Source organism: Stegostoma tigrinum, chromosome 31 (genome assembly GCF_030684315.1).
Source record: "Stegostoma tigrinum isolate sSteTig4 chromosome 31, sSteTig4.hap1, whole genome shotgun sequence".
Lineage (NCBI taxonomy): Eukaryota > Metazoa > Chordata > Chondrichthyes > Orectolobiformes > Stegostomatidae > Stegostoma > Stegostoma tigrinum.
Genome location: NC_081384.1, coordinates 7,179,238 through 7,197,726, shown reverse-complemented (window position 1 = coordinate 7,197,726; position 18,489 = coordinate 7,179,238). Strand labels below are relative to the sequence as shown.

Sequence of the window (18,489 nt, the reverse complement as noted above, 5' to 3'; positions counted from 1 at the left end):
AAGTACTTTTTGGAAGGTTCTGAGATTATAAGTTATATATTCATGTATCCAAACAGCAATGGGTTATTATGGACCCACTAAAATTGTGGGTGGCGGCTTGTCTTGAATTTTTTTCCCTGACCCCAAAGAAAGATTGCTTTGTAAAGATAAAAATCAACATACTTTTATGGCATATCACACTCAGTAGGTAAGAGGCATATTAAACAAATCTGTACTTAAGATGTTCCATGTTATGTAACTAGTTTATTTTGGAATTACACACATCATATAAACAGAATACTCAATGACTGCTGAACAGAATATGAAAAGTTACTCCATTAAAATTCTTAGATTGGCTGACGATCTCCTGCTATTTCAGGTGTGTCAGAAGAGAAACTACAATTCAACAAAAACATTGTATTGCAAAGTTGGTTACAGAAGTTTTGCTTTTAATCCATACGAGCTTTTAATGTTCTGGTGGTAATCTTGTCTTTTTCACTGCAACAAAAGAAAACAAAGACAAAATAATAAAATATGACAAGGTGGATGGCTGGCAGCTAGAGGATAATCTAGGTGGGAAAGGATCCAGTGGGATTATGTTGGAGACAGTCAATTAGTTGTCATGATCTGGCATACAAAAGGAATGGTAGAAATTCATTTTTAACATTCAGCAGAGAACTGAGCATATTTGGAAAGGGATGTGGAGATACTGTAGTTAAACTTAGTGTTCAACACCACTTGTAGAGCTGTTCAGAGAGTGGGGACAGGCACAATGGGCTATATAGCCTACTTCTGTATCATGCTGATGGAAACAATGTTTTATGTACACCCTTGTCTGAAGGAGGATGACCGGTTGCTGCTGAAGCAGTTTGCCAGATTACATCAAATTCAATCTGAAACTGGGACAGGTCAAAGAAAATGACGCTATAGGATAGATGTTATCAAACTTGAAAGGGTTCAGAAAAGATTTACAATGATGTTACCAGGATTGAACATAGAACAGTACAGCATAGTACAGGCCCTTCGGCTCGAGATACAGGGAGAGGGTGAGGGGTGACCCTTTAGAGATCTATAAAATCATGAGAGACACGGCTAAGGTGAATAGCTAACGTTATCGTCCCAGGGTAAGGGAGTCCTAAATCAGAAGGCGTGGGTTTAGGGTGAGGGGGAAAAAGGAATGAGCTGCCAGAGGTGGTGGGTACAACTACAACATTTAAAAGGCATCTGCATGGGTACTTGAATAGGAAGGGTTTAGACAGATGTGAACCAAATGTTGGCAAATGGGGCTAGATCAGTAGGATATCTGGTCAGCCTGGACAAGTTGGACCGAAGGTCTGTTTCTGTGCTATATAATTCGCTATTTGCTCGCTGTCAACTGAATGAAATGCTCCTGAACAATTGAACTGAATAGGGACTGTACAATAAGAGCAGAATTAGACCATAAACCATTGACTCTGCTCTACCATCCAATCATGTCCGAAGTGGTTTTTGACCCCACTTTCCTGCCTTCTCCCTGTAACCTCTGATCCCTAATTATGAAGAGCCTGTGTCTTAAATACACTGACTTGGCCTCCACCGCCCTCTGCAGCGGTGAGTTCCACAGATTCATTACGCTCTGGCTAATGAAATTCTTCCTCATCTCAGTTCTAAAGTATCATCCCTTCTCTGAGGCTGTGCCCTCAGCTCCTAGTCTGTCCTACTACTGACAACACTTTCTCCACATCCATTCTATCCAAGGCTGTCGGTATTGTGTAATTTTTGATCAGGCCCCATGTCATCTTCCTAAACTCAATCCAGTATAGACCCACAATCCTCAACCGTTCCACATATGACAAGGCGATCATCCTTGTTATCCTCCAATAGGCCCCTTCAACACCGGCATATCCTTCCTTAGACATTCAGTCCAAATAGCTCACAATATTCTAAATATTCCAGACCCTCAGTAATACATTCCTGCTCTTATAAGTATAACCCTCTTGAATGCTGACACTATTTGCCTTCCTAATTGCCAAATTAACTTTAGGAGCATCCTGAACTAGGATTCCCATGTCCTTTTGTGCTTCAGATTTCTGAAACCTTTCCCCATTTAGAAAAGTCTACTCCTGCATTCTGACAACCAAAGTGCCTGGCCTCTCACTTTCCTACATTGTACTCCATCTGCCCCTTCTTTGTCAGTCTCCTAGCCTGTTCAAGTCTTTCTGTAGCCTCACTGCTACCTGTCCCTCCACCTACTTTTGTGCTATCTGCCTCAGTTCCTTCCAGATCATGCATGTATAATGTGAGCACCACTGACACCTGCAGAACTCTTGAAAGAGACCCCTTATCTCTATTCTCTGCCTTCTGCAAGTCAGCCAATCCTCTATCCATGCCAGCAACTTGCACCTAACAGTGTGAGCTCTTATCTTATTTAGCAGCCTCCTGGAAATACAAATAGATTACAGCCACTGGCTCTCCTTTGTCCAACTTGCTCATAACCTCCTCAAAGAATTCCAGACTTGTCAGGCATGACCTCCCCTTACCAAAACCATGATGCCTCAGCCCTATTTTACCATGCACTTCCAAGTACTCTGCAATCTCATCAAGAATAATGGATTCTAAAATCTTACCAACGACCAAGGTCAGGCTAACCACCCTCTAATTTCCTGTCTTTCCTCCCTCACTTAAACAGGTTGACTGTTCCTGAACTATTTACTTTGGTATTGTTGACGAAACGCTATTTTATCAGAGCTTTGTCACATACTTGGGAGTACAATACACAAGAATACCGGTTCATGACAAAACCATGTTGAGTTAGGAGAGAAGAACGCTGACTGGCAAGTGGCCTCTGCTTGGTAAAAGCATTGCCATGGACATTTATGTTCTTGGGGTCCATGATGTGGCTGCCAGAACATAGCCATACCCTCAGAGGTATGGATCAGGTCCGATCAAAATTTCTAAGGGATGAAACCAGTAGGCCATTGGAATGAAAAGTGGAGCAATCTCTCAGGTTGTGCACATAACTTTTCCTGGAATCTAGCTCTGACAGTCCTATAGCCTGCTCTGTTGAGCTAGCTACCACACATGGCAAGTGGATGCTTCCCTAGCATTTGCTGAAAAATGTCCCAATTGGGGCCTTAACTGTTTTACAAGTCAGGAATCCTTTATCCATAAATATTGGGGCCAACTGGTTTTCAGATGCGTATCTACAACAAGAGTTCAGGCCTTCTTTCAAAAGACCTTTTAATTTTTAGGTCTCTATGATTTTCAGATATGCAAATAAAGGGTTCCCCACCTGTAAATGTGGGGAACATGTCAACACAGCAGATAGTTGTCCACTCTTAAAGCTTTTCTAGCAGCAGGGACATTGTCAGGAATCATCATGATGTAGCTCCCCAATTCCAGTAATTCTGGACCACCCCAACATCTCTATACCAACCACTGCAAGACCAGGAAAACTTCACCCTCTGGATGAAGAAATTCCTTCTCATCTCAATTCTGAATGATCAACACCTTATTCTGATACTTTGATCCTTAATGCTAAGAGTCCCCATGCAAGAGAAACATCCTCTTGGCACTATCAAGAAGGTTATGTTTTGATAAGATTGTCTGTTTCCTAATCTCAACAGAATACAGGTCTAACTCTACTCAATCTTCTCTCCCAGGAGAGTTCTCATCGGAGTCAGTTTAGTGAACCTCATGCAATAAACTATGTACCGTACATGTAATAAATTTGTTACAGTTTGTATCTGCTCCTGCAACACATACTCTTCTGTTCTGTGTAATCCTCACATAACTACTGTAACTCTTCTTCAACCACTCCAATATATCCATCAGTCAACAATATCTGGCCTGGCCCTTCTACGTAGTGTCCTCCACTTTGCCCTTTAGAGCTTGCTGTAGCTTTTCAACTCTGATCAAAACAACAAAATACTAGTTATTTTTCTGAATGTTATTTTTAACGTGTTCCTTTTGACCTGGCAGTTTCAATAAGACCATAAGCGGGAACAGGAGTGAGTTTTGCCTCTCAACTGGTCTGCCATTCAATAGAATCATCCATCTTATATCTGTATGTTGAAATTTTAGCATTCATATTACAAAGGCTTCTATTTTCTTCCACAGGCTTTCCGTACTGGCCAAGTTATTGGGTTTACTGGCAAGTGGCTAGTATGTAGCATCTTGGGAGCTCTCCTGTTAACACATTCTTCATCGTCACAAAATTAATTCAGACTACCCCTATCCTCTCAACTCCTGCAGAAGGGATTGTTGGACTCACTATCTCACTGGGGCTCTAACTCAAACTTACACTTGGTTAAGTCACATACATGGATATATATCATAACCTTCCTGACCATGGACTGCATCAGCCAGCAAATCCAATGGATTGATTTTGTTCATGCAGCACCGTTCAGCAACCCAGCAGTGTAAATACTTTTGACAGCACAATGTTAAACACATATGGAAACTTCCTTCTGCCATTATTAAGCTGCTTATATTATGATTGTTAAACTGAAGCTTAACTTTCAGTCAAACTGAAACTAACTGCACAAGAGCGTTCCAAACTTACATGATGTGCACGATGACACCCATACCAGATACAGCATCTCTATCCACAGCATTCAGCATAGCCTGAGAAATGGTTTCAAACAGATCTTCTGGTTCCTGAAATAGAAACATTCATTTGGTACGTTAGCTTGGACACAATTGTTGTACCGTTACAAGTTTTTTTTTCCCTGAATAGGTCTATTTGATTTGCTTTGAAGGTTCAGGGTGAGCACCCAATTGTGCAATAAAGTGCCCCTCCGAAGGCCAACTCATGCCCTTTGAAGCTTCATGTTACCCAGAATAGAAGTCCAGAGTAATAGAAATTTGTGCACTGAAACAGCATTTGGGACCTGTTGAACAGCCCAAGCCATCCAAGATTTCTCAGCAGTATAGTGAAACTCTATGCATGGCAGACCCCTTTTAATAAAATAGTGAATTATTTATTCTTGTGATCGATATAAAAACTCCATATCTATCTACTGGTTCAGTTGGTAATGGACCCCATTGGATGTGTCACTGAGCCACACCATTAACAAAAAGTTCAAGCTCAATGCCAGATCTGTGTCGATTTAGCTGAAGTGCAGACGATTAGAAACAGTACTCTTGCCTCAATGTTTCTGTCTTGGGTTTGCGTGTATGGGGCATCGAGAAATCAACTAAGGTTTCAAATTTGGTTTTTAACCTAGTGGCCTTACAGATGTGTAAAACTTGTACGGAGTTGGTTCAAGCTCAGGTCAAATGAATGTTTTCTCAACAATATATAGCTTCACAAGAAAAGTGGCAAGTTGGATGAAGTACTGGAAAGGTAACAGTTTCAGTGCAAGTTTTTAGTGTAAATCACTGCCTTCAACAGCAGACAGCATTGGTCTAGGGAACAAAGTAGTATCAGCATGTACCACATCAGCTTTAAAAGAATCTTACTGCAAGAGAAATTCTGTGCCAGCTCAGCCCTTTGACTGTCATTTTGGTGCTAAGTTAAAGACACCCTTTTTGTTGGAAGGTGTGCCATTAAATCCTGGATTTAATGTTGCATTAATGTCCTGAAACATCACAATAAATGACAAAACACAGAGGCAACCACATGGCTGCAATTGAAAAATCATACAATGCCATTGTTATTTTAAAATCGGATCCATACTCTTCACAAAAAAAAATGATAACGTCACCAGGCACAAGTCATGTTGGGATCAAAGAAAATAGAAAGTATATTCACACAAAAAATACAACTAGCATTCTTTGCATTCACCCCAGGTAATTAACAGGTCAAAGTGCGAAAGCAGTACTTACCATGTCTGGTTCCCAAAGGGATTCACACATCCCGTACATTTGTTCTGAGCATGTTCCACTGACCACAAAGTCTTCGGTCTCCATTGGGCAGCCAATTAAGTCAAGCGAACAAATAAATGGCTGGTAGGTTTTTGGATTAAGACCTGCAATCACTGGTTCAACATAGTAAGGGCCAAATCTGTGAAGGATGAAAGTAATAAGAAAACAAATCCACATCACAAAAAAATTATTTCTTATAAGAGAGACACTTGAGATCCAGCCCTCATCAAATTGAGTAAGGCAACTGAGGGCCAGCGTACAACACAGAACACTAATTTACAGTTTTAATGTCCTGGTTCAGTCGACTATTGCAGTGCCCAATGGCAGATCCACAGCAATATAGCTCGACTGCACCCTCAGCAGGACCATGCTGGTAAATTGCACCATTTACAGGCCACAATAGGTTCTTATCTGTTACTGGATTTTGAAGATTTCTCAAAAATCAATAAGGACTCTGTACAGTTTACATAAGCGGCTTAGAGCGTAAAAACTGTAGGCCCTTTTTTCTATTCATTCATGGGATATGGGTGTCACTGGCTAGGCCAGCATTTATTGCCAGAGGAAAGTTAAAATCAACCACATTGCTGGTCTGGGGTCACATGTAGGCCAGGTCAGGTAAGGATGGTAGATTTTCCTTCCCTAAAGAACATTAGTGAACCAGATGATTTTTTCCTGACAATCGATAATGGTTTGATGGTCTTATTATTATCATTTCAAATTCCACCATGCTATGGCAGGATTTGAACCTGGGTCTCTAGATTAACAGTCTACCATTGATACCACTAGGCTATCACCTCCCCTGACAGGTTGATAAATGTTTATGGAACATATGTTTGTGTGTGAGTTAGTAATGCAAACTTAAATTTGAGAATCATACAATACTACGGTGTACAGCATCGACCACTTGACAAGAATTTGGAATATTTAACCTACCGTCGCTCATAGAGGAGATTTGAGACCATGCTCATAAATGTTTTTGGTTTGATCTGTCTGCCTTCTTTTAATTCATACAGATTCAACCTGAATTTGAGTCGCTGTGATCTATAAGATAAAACGGAAATGTGCATTAGCCGTAGTGGACTACTTCAACCCATAAAGGGAGACAGTATTTAACTTGCACTGAGGCATTCACTAACTTTTGTGACATCTGGCAGATTATGCTGAAATGCAGAAGCATATAGTGTTGGAAATGGAGCAAACCAGATTTTATGTAAACTCTTTTTGACAAAAACAGCATGTTAGCTGATAGGCTGTTGGCGGATTTCTGAACAGCTCCCACGCGTATTCCAAAATTGCAATTCTCATTAAAAATAAAATATCCACTCGTATAGCTGGTTCCGTCACCAAAATGCCCTTGAACACAATGTTCTACCTGAATTCCATTTTCCAAATCTATCCAATCCCACAGTTCGATCACTACCCAAGAAAGTGTCAGTCTCACTCTGGAATATGCTTATCAAAGATTGAGTATCCAGGATGATTTGCAGAAGAATTCCAAAGATTCACAACAGTGCTCCTCCTTCGGTGTCTTAAATTGTTAATATCTCATCCTGACATGAGGCCCAGTTCTCAAAGAACAAACAAAGAAAATTACAGCACAGGAACAGGCCCTTCGGCTCTCCAAGCCTGTGCCGATCGAGTTCCTCTGTCTAACCTGTCATGTATTTTCTAAGGGTCGGTGTCCCTTTCCTCCCTGCCCATCCATGTACCTGTCCAGATATATCTTAAAAGACGCTACCATGTCTGCATCTACCACCTCCGCTGGCAACGCATTCCAGGCACCCACCAGCCTGTGTAAAGAACTTTCCACGCATATCTCCCTTAAACTTTCCTCCTCTCACTTTGAACTCATGACCCCTAGTAATTGAGTCCCCCACTCTGGGAAAAAGCTTCTTGCTATCCACCCTGTCTATACCCCTCACGATTTTGTAGACCTCAATCAGGTCCCCCCCATCAATCTCCGGTCTTTCTAATGAAAATAATCCTAATCTACTCAACCTCTCTTCGTAGCTAGCACCCTCCATACCAGGCAACATCCTGGTGAACCTCCTCTGCACCCTCTCCAAAGCGTCCACATCCTCTTGGTAATGTGGTGACCAGAACTGTACACAGTACTCTAAAATGTGGCCAAACCAAAGTCTTATACAACTGTAACATGACCTGCCAACTCTTGTACTCAATACCCTGTCCAATGAAGGAAAGCATACCGTATGCCTTCTTGACCACCCTATTGACCTGCGTTGCCACCTTCAGGGAACAATGGACCCGAACACCCAGATCTCTCTGTTCATCAATTTTCCCTAGGACTTTTCCATTTACTGTATAGTTCGCCCTTGAATTTGATCTTCCAAAATGCATCGCCTCGCATTTGACCGGATTGAACTCCATCTGCCATTTATCTGCCCAACTCTCCAGTCTATCTATATTCTGCTGCAATCTCTGATAGTCCCCTTCACTATCTGCTCCTCCACCAATCGTAGTGTCATCTGCAAACTTGCTGATCAGACCACCTACACCTTCCTCCAAATCATTTACGTATATCACAAACAACAGTGGTCCCAGCACAGATCCCTGTGGAACACCACTAGTCACAGGTCTCCAATTTGAGAAACTCCCTTCTACTACTACTCTCTGACTCCTGTTGCCTAGCCAGTTTTTTAATCCATCTAGCTTGCACACCCTGGACCCCATGTGACTTCACTTTCTCCATCAGCCTGCCATGGGGAACCTTATTAAACACCTTACTGAAGTCCACGTATATGATGTCTACAGCCTTTCCCTCATCACTCAACTTTGTCACGTCCTCAAAGAATTCTATTAAGTTAGTAAGACATGACCTTCCCTGCACAAAACCATGTTGCCTATCACTGATAAGCCCATTTTCTTCCAAATGGGAATAGATCCCATCCCTCAGTATCTTCTCCAGTAGCTTTTTAACCACTGACGTCAAGCTCACCGGTCGATAATTACCTGGATTATCCTTGTTTCCCTTCTTAAACAAGGGGACAACATTGGCAAGTCTCCAGTCCTCCGGGACTTCACCCGTGTCTAAGGATGCTGCAAAGATATCTGCTAAGGCCCTGGCTATTTCCTCTCTCGCTTCCCTCAATAACCTGGGATAGATCCCATCCGGACCAGGGGACTTGTCCACCTTAATGTCTTTTCGGATACCCAACACTCCCTCCTTCCTTATATCAACTTGACCTAGAGTAAGCAAACATCTATCCCTAACCTCAACATCTGTCATGTCCCTCTCCTTGGTGAATACCGCTGCAAAGTACTTGTTAAGAATGTCACCCATTTTCTCTGACTCTGCGCATAACTTTCCTTCTTTGTCCTTAAATGGGCCAATCCTTTCTCTAGTTACCCTCTTGCTCTTTATATATGAATAAAAGGCTTTGGGATTTTCCTTAACCATGGTTGCCAGCAATATTTCATGTCCACTCTTCGCCCTCCTAATCCCTCGTTTCAGATTCTTGTTTTTCCAGGCAGGAGAAACATCCCCTCAGAGGGCTTGAAGGGATTAATTCAAAGTATGCTAAATATCTGTATGACAGCACCCTCTTATTCTAAACTCCAGACAATATAAACCCTTTCTACTCAATGTCTCCACATAAGCCAACTCTCTTGTGTATACAGAGCTATTCAGTGCAAAATATGGGTCAAGTGCCAACAGTGTGAGTTGGCATCGTTAATACTTGCATTTGTCAGGAAATTCTGGGGAAATCAAACCAGACAGGACAAGGTAATAGAACCAGTGCGGGTTGAATGGGCTCACTCTGCACCATAACAATTCTGTGAAATTCTGCCACTTAAACATAAGAGCTCTCAAAGTTCTCCCTACTCTCCTTCCCTCTAAAGTATCTTTTGCTGGAAAGCCAGTATCTTACCGAAGAGGCTGTTCTTTGTACCCAATACCAGGTGGCGCATACAACCATATACTTTGTTTATACATCACTTCACCAGACATGAATTTTACAGCACGATTCACTACATTGGAATCAGGAAGAGGATTATCGCTTAAAACCAGCACAGGTAACAAAACATGGTATTTCCAAATCCATTTCAGAGATAGCAGGAACTGAAGATGCTGGAGAATCTGAGATAACAAGGTGCAGAGCTGGATGAACACAGCAGGCCAAGCAGCATCAGAGGAGCAGGAAAGCTGACATTTCAGGCCTAGACCCTTCTTCAGAAAAAGACCTCCTGAAGAAGGTTCGAGGCCCGAAACATCACCCTTCCTGCTCCTCTGATGCTGCCTGGCCTGTTGTATTCAACCGGCTCTGCACCTTGTTACTTCCAAATACATAACTGGTTTACCTGCTCCCTTTATTAAAATGAATAACCCAAGACAGACCTGGACTGGCTAATCTACTGTCTACCTGAGGACATCTTATGTCTTAAAGGTCAAACAGTTAACCTCTGCCAGGGTACTTACACCGTCTGTACATCTGTGCCAAGACCAGCCAGTCCAATAAATAACCTTTCACCCATTGGAAAGATTTTCTGGAAGTCAGTCGTCACCAACTGTGCCTGAATTCCAAACCGTCTGTCAGCTGCTATTGCCACACAATCCTTACCCCGCATGGCCATAACAGCCCCACCATTATATGACATGTGCGACTGTTGGAAGAGAAGGAAAAACAAGTTAGGAACGAGTTCAATGCTTTTTTATTCGTATGTCATCACACATACTTTGAGGAAGAATGGGGAGGTGAGGAAGGATTCCCAGCATGATTATCATCATATTGAACTGTGTAGGAATACAACTTCCATGGTCAACAAGTCCTGAAATGTAACTTGAACTCAGTGCCTCTGGCCCAGATGCTCGGAACTTTGCCACTGTGCCACAAAACCTCTGCAGCATTTGATGGGTGAATCCATCTCACCATAATTCCAAATCACGATTAAGGAAAAAATTAAACTCAACTACTTTATTATTTAAAAAATTGTCCTGAGCACTACAATTTTTGAGATATCACAAAAAAATTACAAAATCCAGTGGATAACATTTAATGCATTAAACTAGCCAGCAAGATACTGCCATCAAAATATATTAAAAAATACAGGTAAATAAGGCAGTTTGAGAAAGTTCTGGGATATGGGATCCCAGGCTTTAGAACCAGAGGCAGAGAATAAATAAGCAAGAAGGTTATGGTAAAACTTCATAAAATACGAGTTTGGGTCAACAGAAATCAAATCAATTTCTGAGCACCGTGCTTAAGGAAGGAGACAAAGGCATTAAGAAGACAATGCAGAGAAGATTTACAAAAAAAATGTTTCCAGGAATGAAGACTGTACTAAAGAACCTGGGAGGTATTTCATTCTGCTACAGAAGTACACAACACACCGTGTTAAAGTTATGAAGAAGTCTTGCAAATATATACAAATCTGAATTTTCTTTTAAATTCAGTAGTCTAGACAGAAAGTCAAAATAAAAGAGAAGTTTATCAAACTGTAAAATGGAGCAAAAATGCAAGTCAACTAACTGTAAATATGGTAGAGGGAGTTACTGTTGAATCCAGACATTAAAACCTTAAAATCCTGAAGGAATCCTTCCTCAGATAAAATGGATCATAACTGGAAAGTTAAAGTAAACGCAAGCCTTATGAAGAAAGGAAAAATAAATTATATTTGAAAATAACATCCTAAAACTGGAGTGGATTAGCCTGTAATGGATTAATACCTAAAAAGGGATCTAAAATTTCTGTGGCACACCTTTAGGTAAAGGAAGACCATTAATAATTGTAATAAAATTACCCGAACCGTCTTAAGGTTAAAAATGAAACTTAAATAATAAAAAATGTCTTTGCCTTAAAAGAGAAAAGTAAAGGCCACATTAGTCAGGTCAGGCCTGGCTCATTCTAATGTGCAAATTAAACAAGCTGTAAATCGGCGCAAAAGGAGTTATATTTTTGAATACTTTCCTTTTATTACTCACCATTCTGTATAGTTGTCAGTCGAACCAATTGCAGTAATTTTTACAATATTTTCCTAACTTCCAAAGCAAAAAAAATTTTAAAAATAATCTCCACTTCCAGTTTCTGGCTGTCGTTCATCCAAACTTAATGGGCAAATGGTCCCGCCTCCTGACCTGTACGATTGGCCCGCCGGTTCTGATGCCGTTGTGATTGGTCTATTGTGCCGTCTGTCAGCGCCGCCGCGAAAGCACGTTTGGTTGCACGGAACCGGGCGAGAGGTAGGAAAATGACCAGTCACGGCATGCGGGCGGGCCCTGAAGTGGAAGGCATGCCGGGATAGTGGAGGACCGGAGCTGGAAGAGTGAGGACAAAGGGAGCTCAGAGTGGATGGAAAACATTATTGATGTTGCCAATTGGGAGGGAAGGGAAAAACTAACAATTAGGCAGTGACTGTTACACTTTATAATGCGCAGAGGATTTTTTTTTTTAAATGACATTTCTATCAAATCACAATCAATAAAATTTCGCGGTTTTTTTAGAAAAAGAACATGAATTCCAACAAAGAAATACTGCCAACTGTAAACCTTAGATGCACCAACTTACTAACCAGAAGTTATAATAATAGGAAACATCTGATGTAGAAGACAAAGAGGAACATAGATGCGTTTCTCCAAAAGCCAGCCATCCACGTCCCCATCCAGTTTCGGAGAAATAAGTGTCACTGGTGTGTGGAAGCACCAGACAAAAAAAAACAGATCAGGTGAATCGAGTGAGAAATGTAACATTTTCATATCTATGATACAAAGGGAGCTTTTTGTTGTTGCAATCCTCCAAAGGCGGTGCACAAACTAAAACTATCTTCAGGACTGGTCACGACAAAGAAAAGTTCATTGTCCATTAAAGAGGCATCCTTCCGGCTGGCGGGAGTAATCCTGGATATTTTAAAACAGTGTATACGTTTCATTAAGACGGCGATATATGTCTTGTTTAACAAAAGAAAATCAAATGTTAGTGGTAGGCCAATAAGTTACAACTTAGCACTTAATTTCGGTAGATAAGGAGACAACGGACAATTAGGGAAACTGCACTAACCCAGTGTATATGTTTATTCATAATAATAAAATCCGTTGAGCAGTCATACCAGTCAACTACATTGGAACCATGTGAATGGAGGTAGGTATAAAATGTAACAAGTAGAAGTTATTTGTTCCAGCAATGTTGGGAAAAAAACGGTAACGATGACGGTATCAGAAGTAATCCACAATTTTTATCCTGTTGATATTCAGGCCCATTTTAGAGTTAATTTACATTAGTTTCTTTTAAAAAAATCAAACCGTCTCGTTGGCAATGTCCAGTTGCGATAATATTATAATTAGTTACATAATTATCATAGGTCAGGCATAATGCCATTTAGTCAATCATTGGAATAAATTCAAACTCACGCTTGATAGCTAGATTTTCAGTTTGGCTGTGAATTAATGCCTCTAAATGATGCAAGGAAATCGAGTTGCACGCTGGAATCTGCCCTTGGCCCAGAAACATATTTACCTCCACTGCCTTTGTACAAGTTAAAAATGTATACTCACACTGAATTAATAGATAATTCAAAGAACACATGGACGGAAGTAATCCATATAGAATGCTTTTCCCTTTTATTTGACTAATTTATGCTAAAATTAGATAACCTCTTGTTAATTTAGAAGCAGGTTTATTGAAAGGACTACCATCCTGTGAATGTTAACTCGTACTTCGAGCTTTGGGAAATAATGATCTTCATTTCAGGAGAGTGAAATTGAAGAGATTTGATGATCTTTCATTTTGCAGAATAGACATTGACCATAAATTCCTGTAAAATGATTATTTCAATCCTGGGTGATGGTTTTGGGCCTACTTATTGGAACACGCTTAAAGTGGCTGTTTTCCTAGCTGCCGTCTTGATGTCATTTCTCGTAGTAAGGTTAGTAGAGAGTGTGATTTCTCTTAAGGTACAGAACTAGTTTAACCCACACTCTGAATTGGGGGAACTGATATTTGTGGAAGCAGATAGCTTCTATTGGGAGCAAATAGGGAAAGGTGTAGAGTTAGATCAGGGACTACACTAAATAGGATCTTATTTATCCGTTGCCACATTTAATGATCGTTTTGTTTCGCCTATGCCCTCCATTCGCTCATTTTGTACTGAAAATATTGTCTGATGGAAAATGAACCAAACCAGGATTCAAGCATGTTTCTGAGATCCGTAATATTTTATAACATGTTATAGTTTGTCGTTTCACCACCGCAATGTGGAGCATTGATTACAAGGATTGTGAGATGTTTATCCATTTAATCTCGACGAAAGGGTGATTAGATTGTTAAAGTCTGTGATTTAAATGTTTAATGTGGTGTTCCAACACATAAATATAATTTGCCAAGGGGCAGAATTCATGTCCTTTTTCTTAAAAAATGCGCATTGAAAAATGTTTTTATAAACAGTTTTCTATCTGACCAGAACTTTAAATAAACGCAAGATGTGCTGAAATACCTGATGGAACGACCATCCAGTCTCACTCTGAAATGTTGCGTTTTTATTACCGCTGCACCAATAGGGATTCTTCTCGGAGTGTAACTATACAAATGTAATCGGGGAAGTTGGATGGTGGTTCGATATCATGCAGACTTATTAAAACATCGACGAAAAACATGCACCGACAATAATCGCAAAGGACAACCATAAAAGCTCAGATAATTAAGATACTTCCTAATCATCTGGAGGGGAGATATACAACGTTTTAAACTGACTTTTAGGCTTTGTCACCACCAGAATTGAACATTTCTGGTCCCTCATGAGCGCCAGAGTGCTGAGAGCTGACGCACACTTGTAATGTGTTGATCCAGTACGAGCCTTGTATTATTTTTGCTATTAATTTGTAGCAAGGAATCGATACGTCGATTTTGCAAGGTTGGTGAATGCACTAAATCGGAGAACTCAATAGGTTGCACTTTTGTTTGAAAGTTACAAGCAACAGACACAGAATCTGCCCATAAAATATTCGGGATTCATTGACCATGTATTTGGATCCCCTATGTTGCTGGTCAACAGATTTCCTGTGCAGTTGATTCTTCTTTTCTTCCCATTGCTGTCTCCAACAAGCGACTTAAATCACATTTGGAAAGTCCCCAGTGTGTGTGATTCAGACGACCTGCAAACTTGTGCGTACGGTACAGGAGAGGGAGTTTACATTTACTCCATCTCCACACTGCAAAAATGGAAGTCGAGAATCGTCGTTATTTCCTTGACCAGCGGGACAGAAAGGCCGAAAAGTGCCTCGGGCACCAGGAAGCTGCTGCTTCTGAGAGTATTTAATTCATCAATAATACTAAAAAGATCGTTGTCAAAGACAGCCGTTTCCGGTCCTATATTTTGCAAAATAACCACGTTTTTCCAATCAACTGTAACCTCAAAATAGGATCGTTTTCATGCTTAAGCCAAGCCCAATAAAAAAAAATTGACCTGGTGGCTATATTCGTCCCACTGAGAAACTCGCCTGCCTGGTATACCAGGTTCTGGTTTCAGATGTTATTTCTGGTCCGATGTAACTCCTATTATAAAACCTGCCGCTAAAACCAACCTTGATGGCAATGTTGCCATTGGAAATTACTTTCGCACAGTGGGGAAAAAGTATAAACAGACGAGTGAAGGAAGTGTTGCGAGTTTGGTGTTCCATTCCATCTCTGTAATGGACTTGCGAAAGAATGTAGCCTGCGGTATTTATATATAAACGCAACAAAAATAAAACTGCAACGCAGATCGTCGCCAAAATGACGCCCGAACTATTAGCTTACTGCTCCCTGGGAAACATTTGGAATAGTGCCAACTGATTCATAATTGCACAAAGCAGCTCCATTCCAGGCACCAGGCTGGTCGGCGTTTTGTTTAAACATTGTGGAGAAGTGTGGGGTCACCTTGGTTCTTTAATTGGATGTTATTGCATTAGGTTGTCATAATAATCGACACCAAGCGTCGTTTCAACCAGCGACTGGCTGCTTTCCATCAATCTGGAAGAAATCAACGAAGACGTCACTGATACATTCTCAGCAAAATGACCGGAGAGTGTCAGCGGTGAATTCCAGCACATGTCAGACTTAAAGCGCTGTGACGGAGTCTATTTGTGTCGCGCATGAGGGTTTTCAACCAGATTATTAAAGGACTATTCGCTGCCCTTGGGGCTTTCAATCTATCAACAATCAGAATTTTCCGAACAATTTGGGAAGCCTCGCAGGTTTCCTTTCTAAAATACAAACATGCCCCTCTTTCTCGATGTTATTCTACTCGGAATTACAAAACCAATTTATTCCTCGAACCAAATTAATTATCACAGTTCGTTAGCGATTCTCTGAAATGATTGGATATTATGAATGTATTTTCATTTATTTTTCAATGCATATTCCAGATCCAAGTTTAAATAGGAATAACTAGCATTCTTAAGTAGGTACAAACGCTGGGCCAATTTCAAACGTGCAAAATCCAGGCCAAGATCCTGGCTGTATGTTAGTCCTTTAACACGTACTGAATGTGAAATACATTTCATTGTTATGTACCAAGTTGGGCATTTGACACAGTAAACAGCACATTAAAGCATCGACATGCATCCAGGGTCTTAGGTTGGAGTTTTCACCGTTCAGGTTGGTGTAGTTTCATTCAGCCCGCTTGCTGCGTCCTCGGGCTCTATGGAAGGCTGGAATTTTCTGGCTTTCATTACAGTTGATCTGAAAAGTATCCGGGTGAACCGTGTATAAAAGAAAGTGTTCATGTGTCACCCCACACCCAGTAAGCACCCTGAAATGGAGGATGAGGCGAAGCGTGTCGTAACAGAGCCAAGCCATGTGTGGGGGCTAGATAGGTGAGAGCCTCCCATGCCACCTTCTCCCCAAACCCCTCCCTGAGCGCAAATATCGACTTCATAATGCAACACATTGTTTCAACATTCTCTCAATGTGGGAATGTAGTGATGGGACTCGGGATCATTCATCTCATTGGTGTCCGGCACCATCCCCCCTCCTCCGCATCGCCCCGAGACACACACACACACACACACACACACTCCCTCACACACACACTCCCACACACACACACACTCCCACACACACACACTCCCCCCCCACACACACACTCCCACACACACACTCCCCCCCACACACACACACTCCCTCACACACACACACACACCCTCACACACACGCTCCCACAACACACACACACTCCCACACACACACACACTCCCACACACACACACACTCCCACACACACACACTCCCCCCCCACACACACACTCCCACACACACACTCCCCCCCACACACACACACTCCCTCACACACACACACACACCCTCACACACACGCTCCCACAACACACACACACTCCCACACACACACACACTCCCACACACACACACACACAAAACATACACACACACTCCCACACACACACACACACACACACTCCCCCCCACACACACACACACTCCCACACACACACTCCCCCCCCCACACACACACACACTCCCTCACACACACACACACTCCCTCACACACACACTCCCACACACACACACACACACACACACACACACACACAAACACACACACCCTCACACACACGCTCCCACAACACACACACACACACACACACCCTCACACACACTCCCTCACACACACACACACACACACACACTCCCTCACACACACGCTCCCACAACACACACACACACTCCCACACACACACACACTCCCACACACACACACACAAAACACACACACACTCACACACACACACACACACACACACACACTCTCCCACACACAAAGCACACACACACAAACACACACACACCCTCACACACACGCTCCCACAACACACACACACACACACACACACACACACAAAACACACTTGCAGTAATTGCTTGGTTGATACATTTGTCGTCCATCTGACATGACGCGTCTAATTGAATGAAAAGTCCGAAGTTGCTTAGTAGGAGCATTGTAAAACGAGGCTGACACGTAAACAAATAAGGAGACATTAGCTGAAAGGTCGGTTAAAAGAGGTGGGTTGCAAGGATGGGCTGGAAGGAGGAAAGCAACAGAAAGAGGTAGAGCGGTCTACAAAGTGACTTGCAGATCTCAAGGCTTAGGTAACTAGAACCATACCGTAGCTCACTCTTCCCTGCCGTCTACTTTCCGTTTAGACAATTGCAAATCTGTTTCTTTCTTCGTCAAATGCCCCGACACGAGGAAATTGAAAAGCAATGACGCCACGCTTGAAATCGTGACATTTCCTCCAAGAGCTGCCCAGTCTCTGTTGCTCTCTGTGTCACCGAGGCCCCAAAAGCTTGGTTGACATGGACAACAGAGGAAGTAGGTTGCCAAGATAATAAAGTGTGGAGCTGGATGAACACAGCAGGTCAAGCAGCGTCTCAGGAGCACAAAAACTGACGTTTCGGGCCTAGACTCTTCAGCTCCGTTTACACCTTGATAAGTCAAACTGTGTCGATGTTATACTCTCAATGAATTCATGACAAAGGCCAGCACGTAATGTTTTACTCTTAACATGCCACTTATTTTAAGAGCTTATTCCTCACTTTTACATGCAAGCATTGACGAATTATTTGCTTTCAGGGATGAATGTTCAGTTTCTTTGATATTTGACACATCTCTTTAATTTTGTGAAATGACTTGCATTTGGTCGATGGAGGAATAGGA

The 18,489-nt window shown here is 41.8% G+C and overlaps 1 protein-coding gene across 1 annotated transcript; it reads right to left on the bottom strand.

Moving 5' to 3' along the window:
• Positions 1-223: 223 nt before the first annotated feature.
• On the bottom strand, positions 224-11,914 carry psmb3 (proteasome 20S subunit beta 3). Its single transcript, XM_048560598.1, has 6 exons — positions 11,768-11,914; positions 10,265-10,449; positions 6,760-6,867; positions 5,788-5,965; positions 4,523-4,617; positions 224-477 (listed from the first exon to the last, which is right to left on the bottom strand). The coding sequence occupies exons 1-6, from the start codon at positions 11,768-11,770 to the stop codon at positions 429-431; spliced, it is 618 nt and encodes a 205-aa protein (XP_048416555.1). The 5' UTR covers positions 11,771-11,914; the 3' UTR covers positions 224-428.
• Between the last annotated feature and the right edge of the window lie 6,575 nt (positions 11,915-18,489).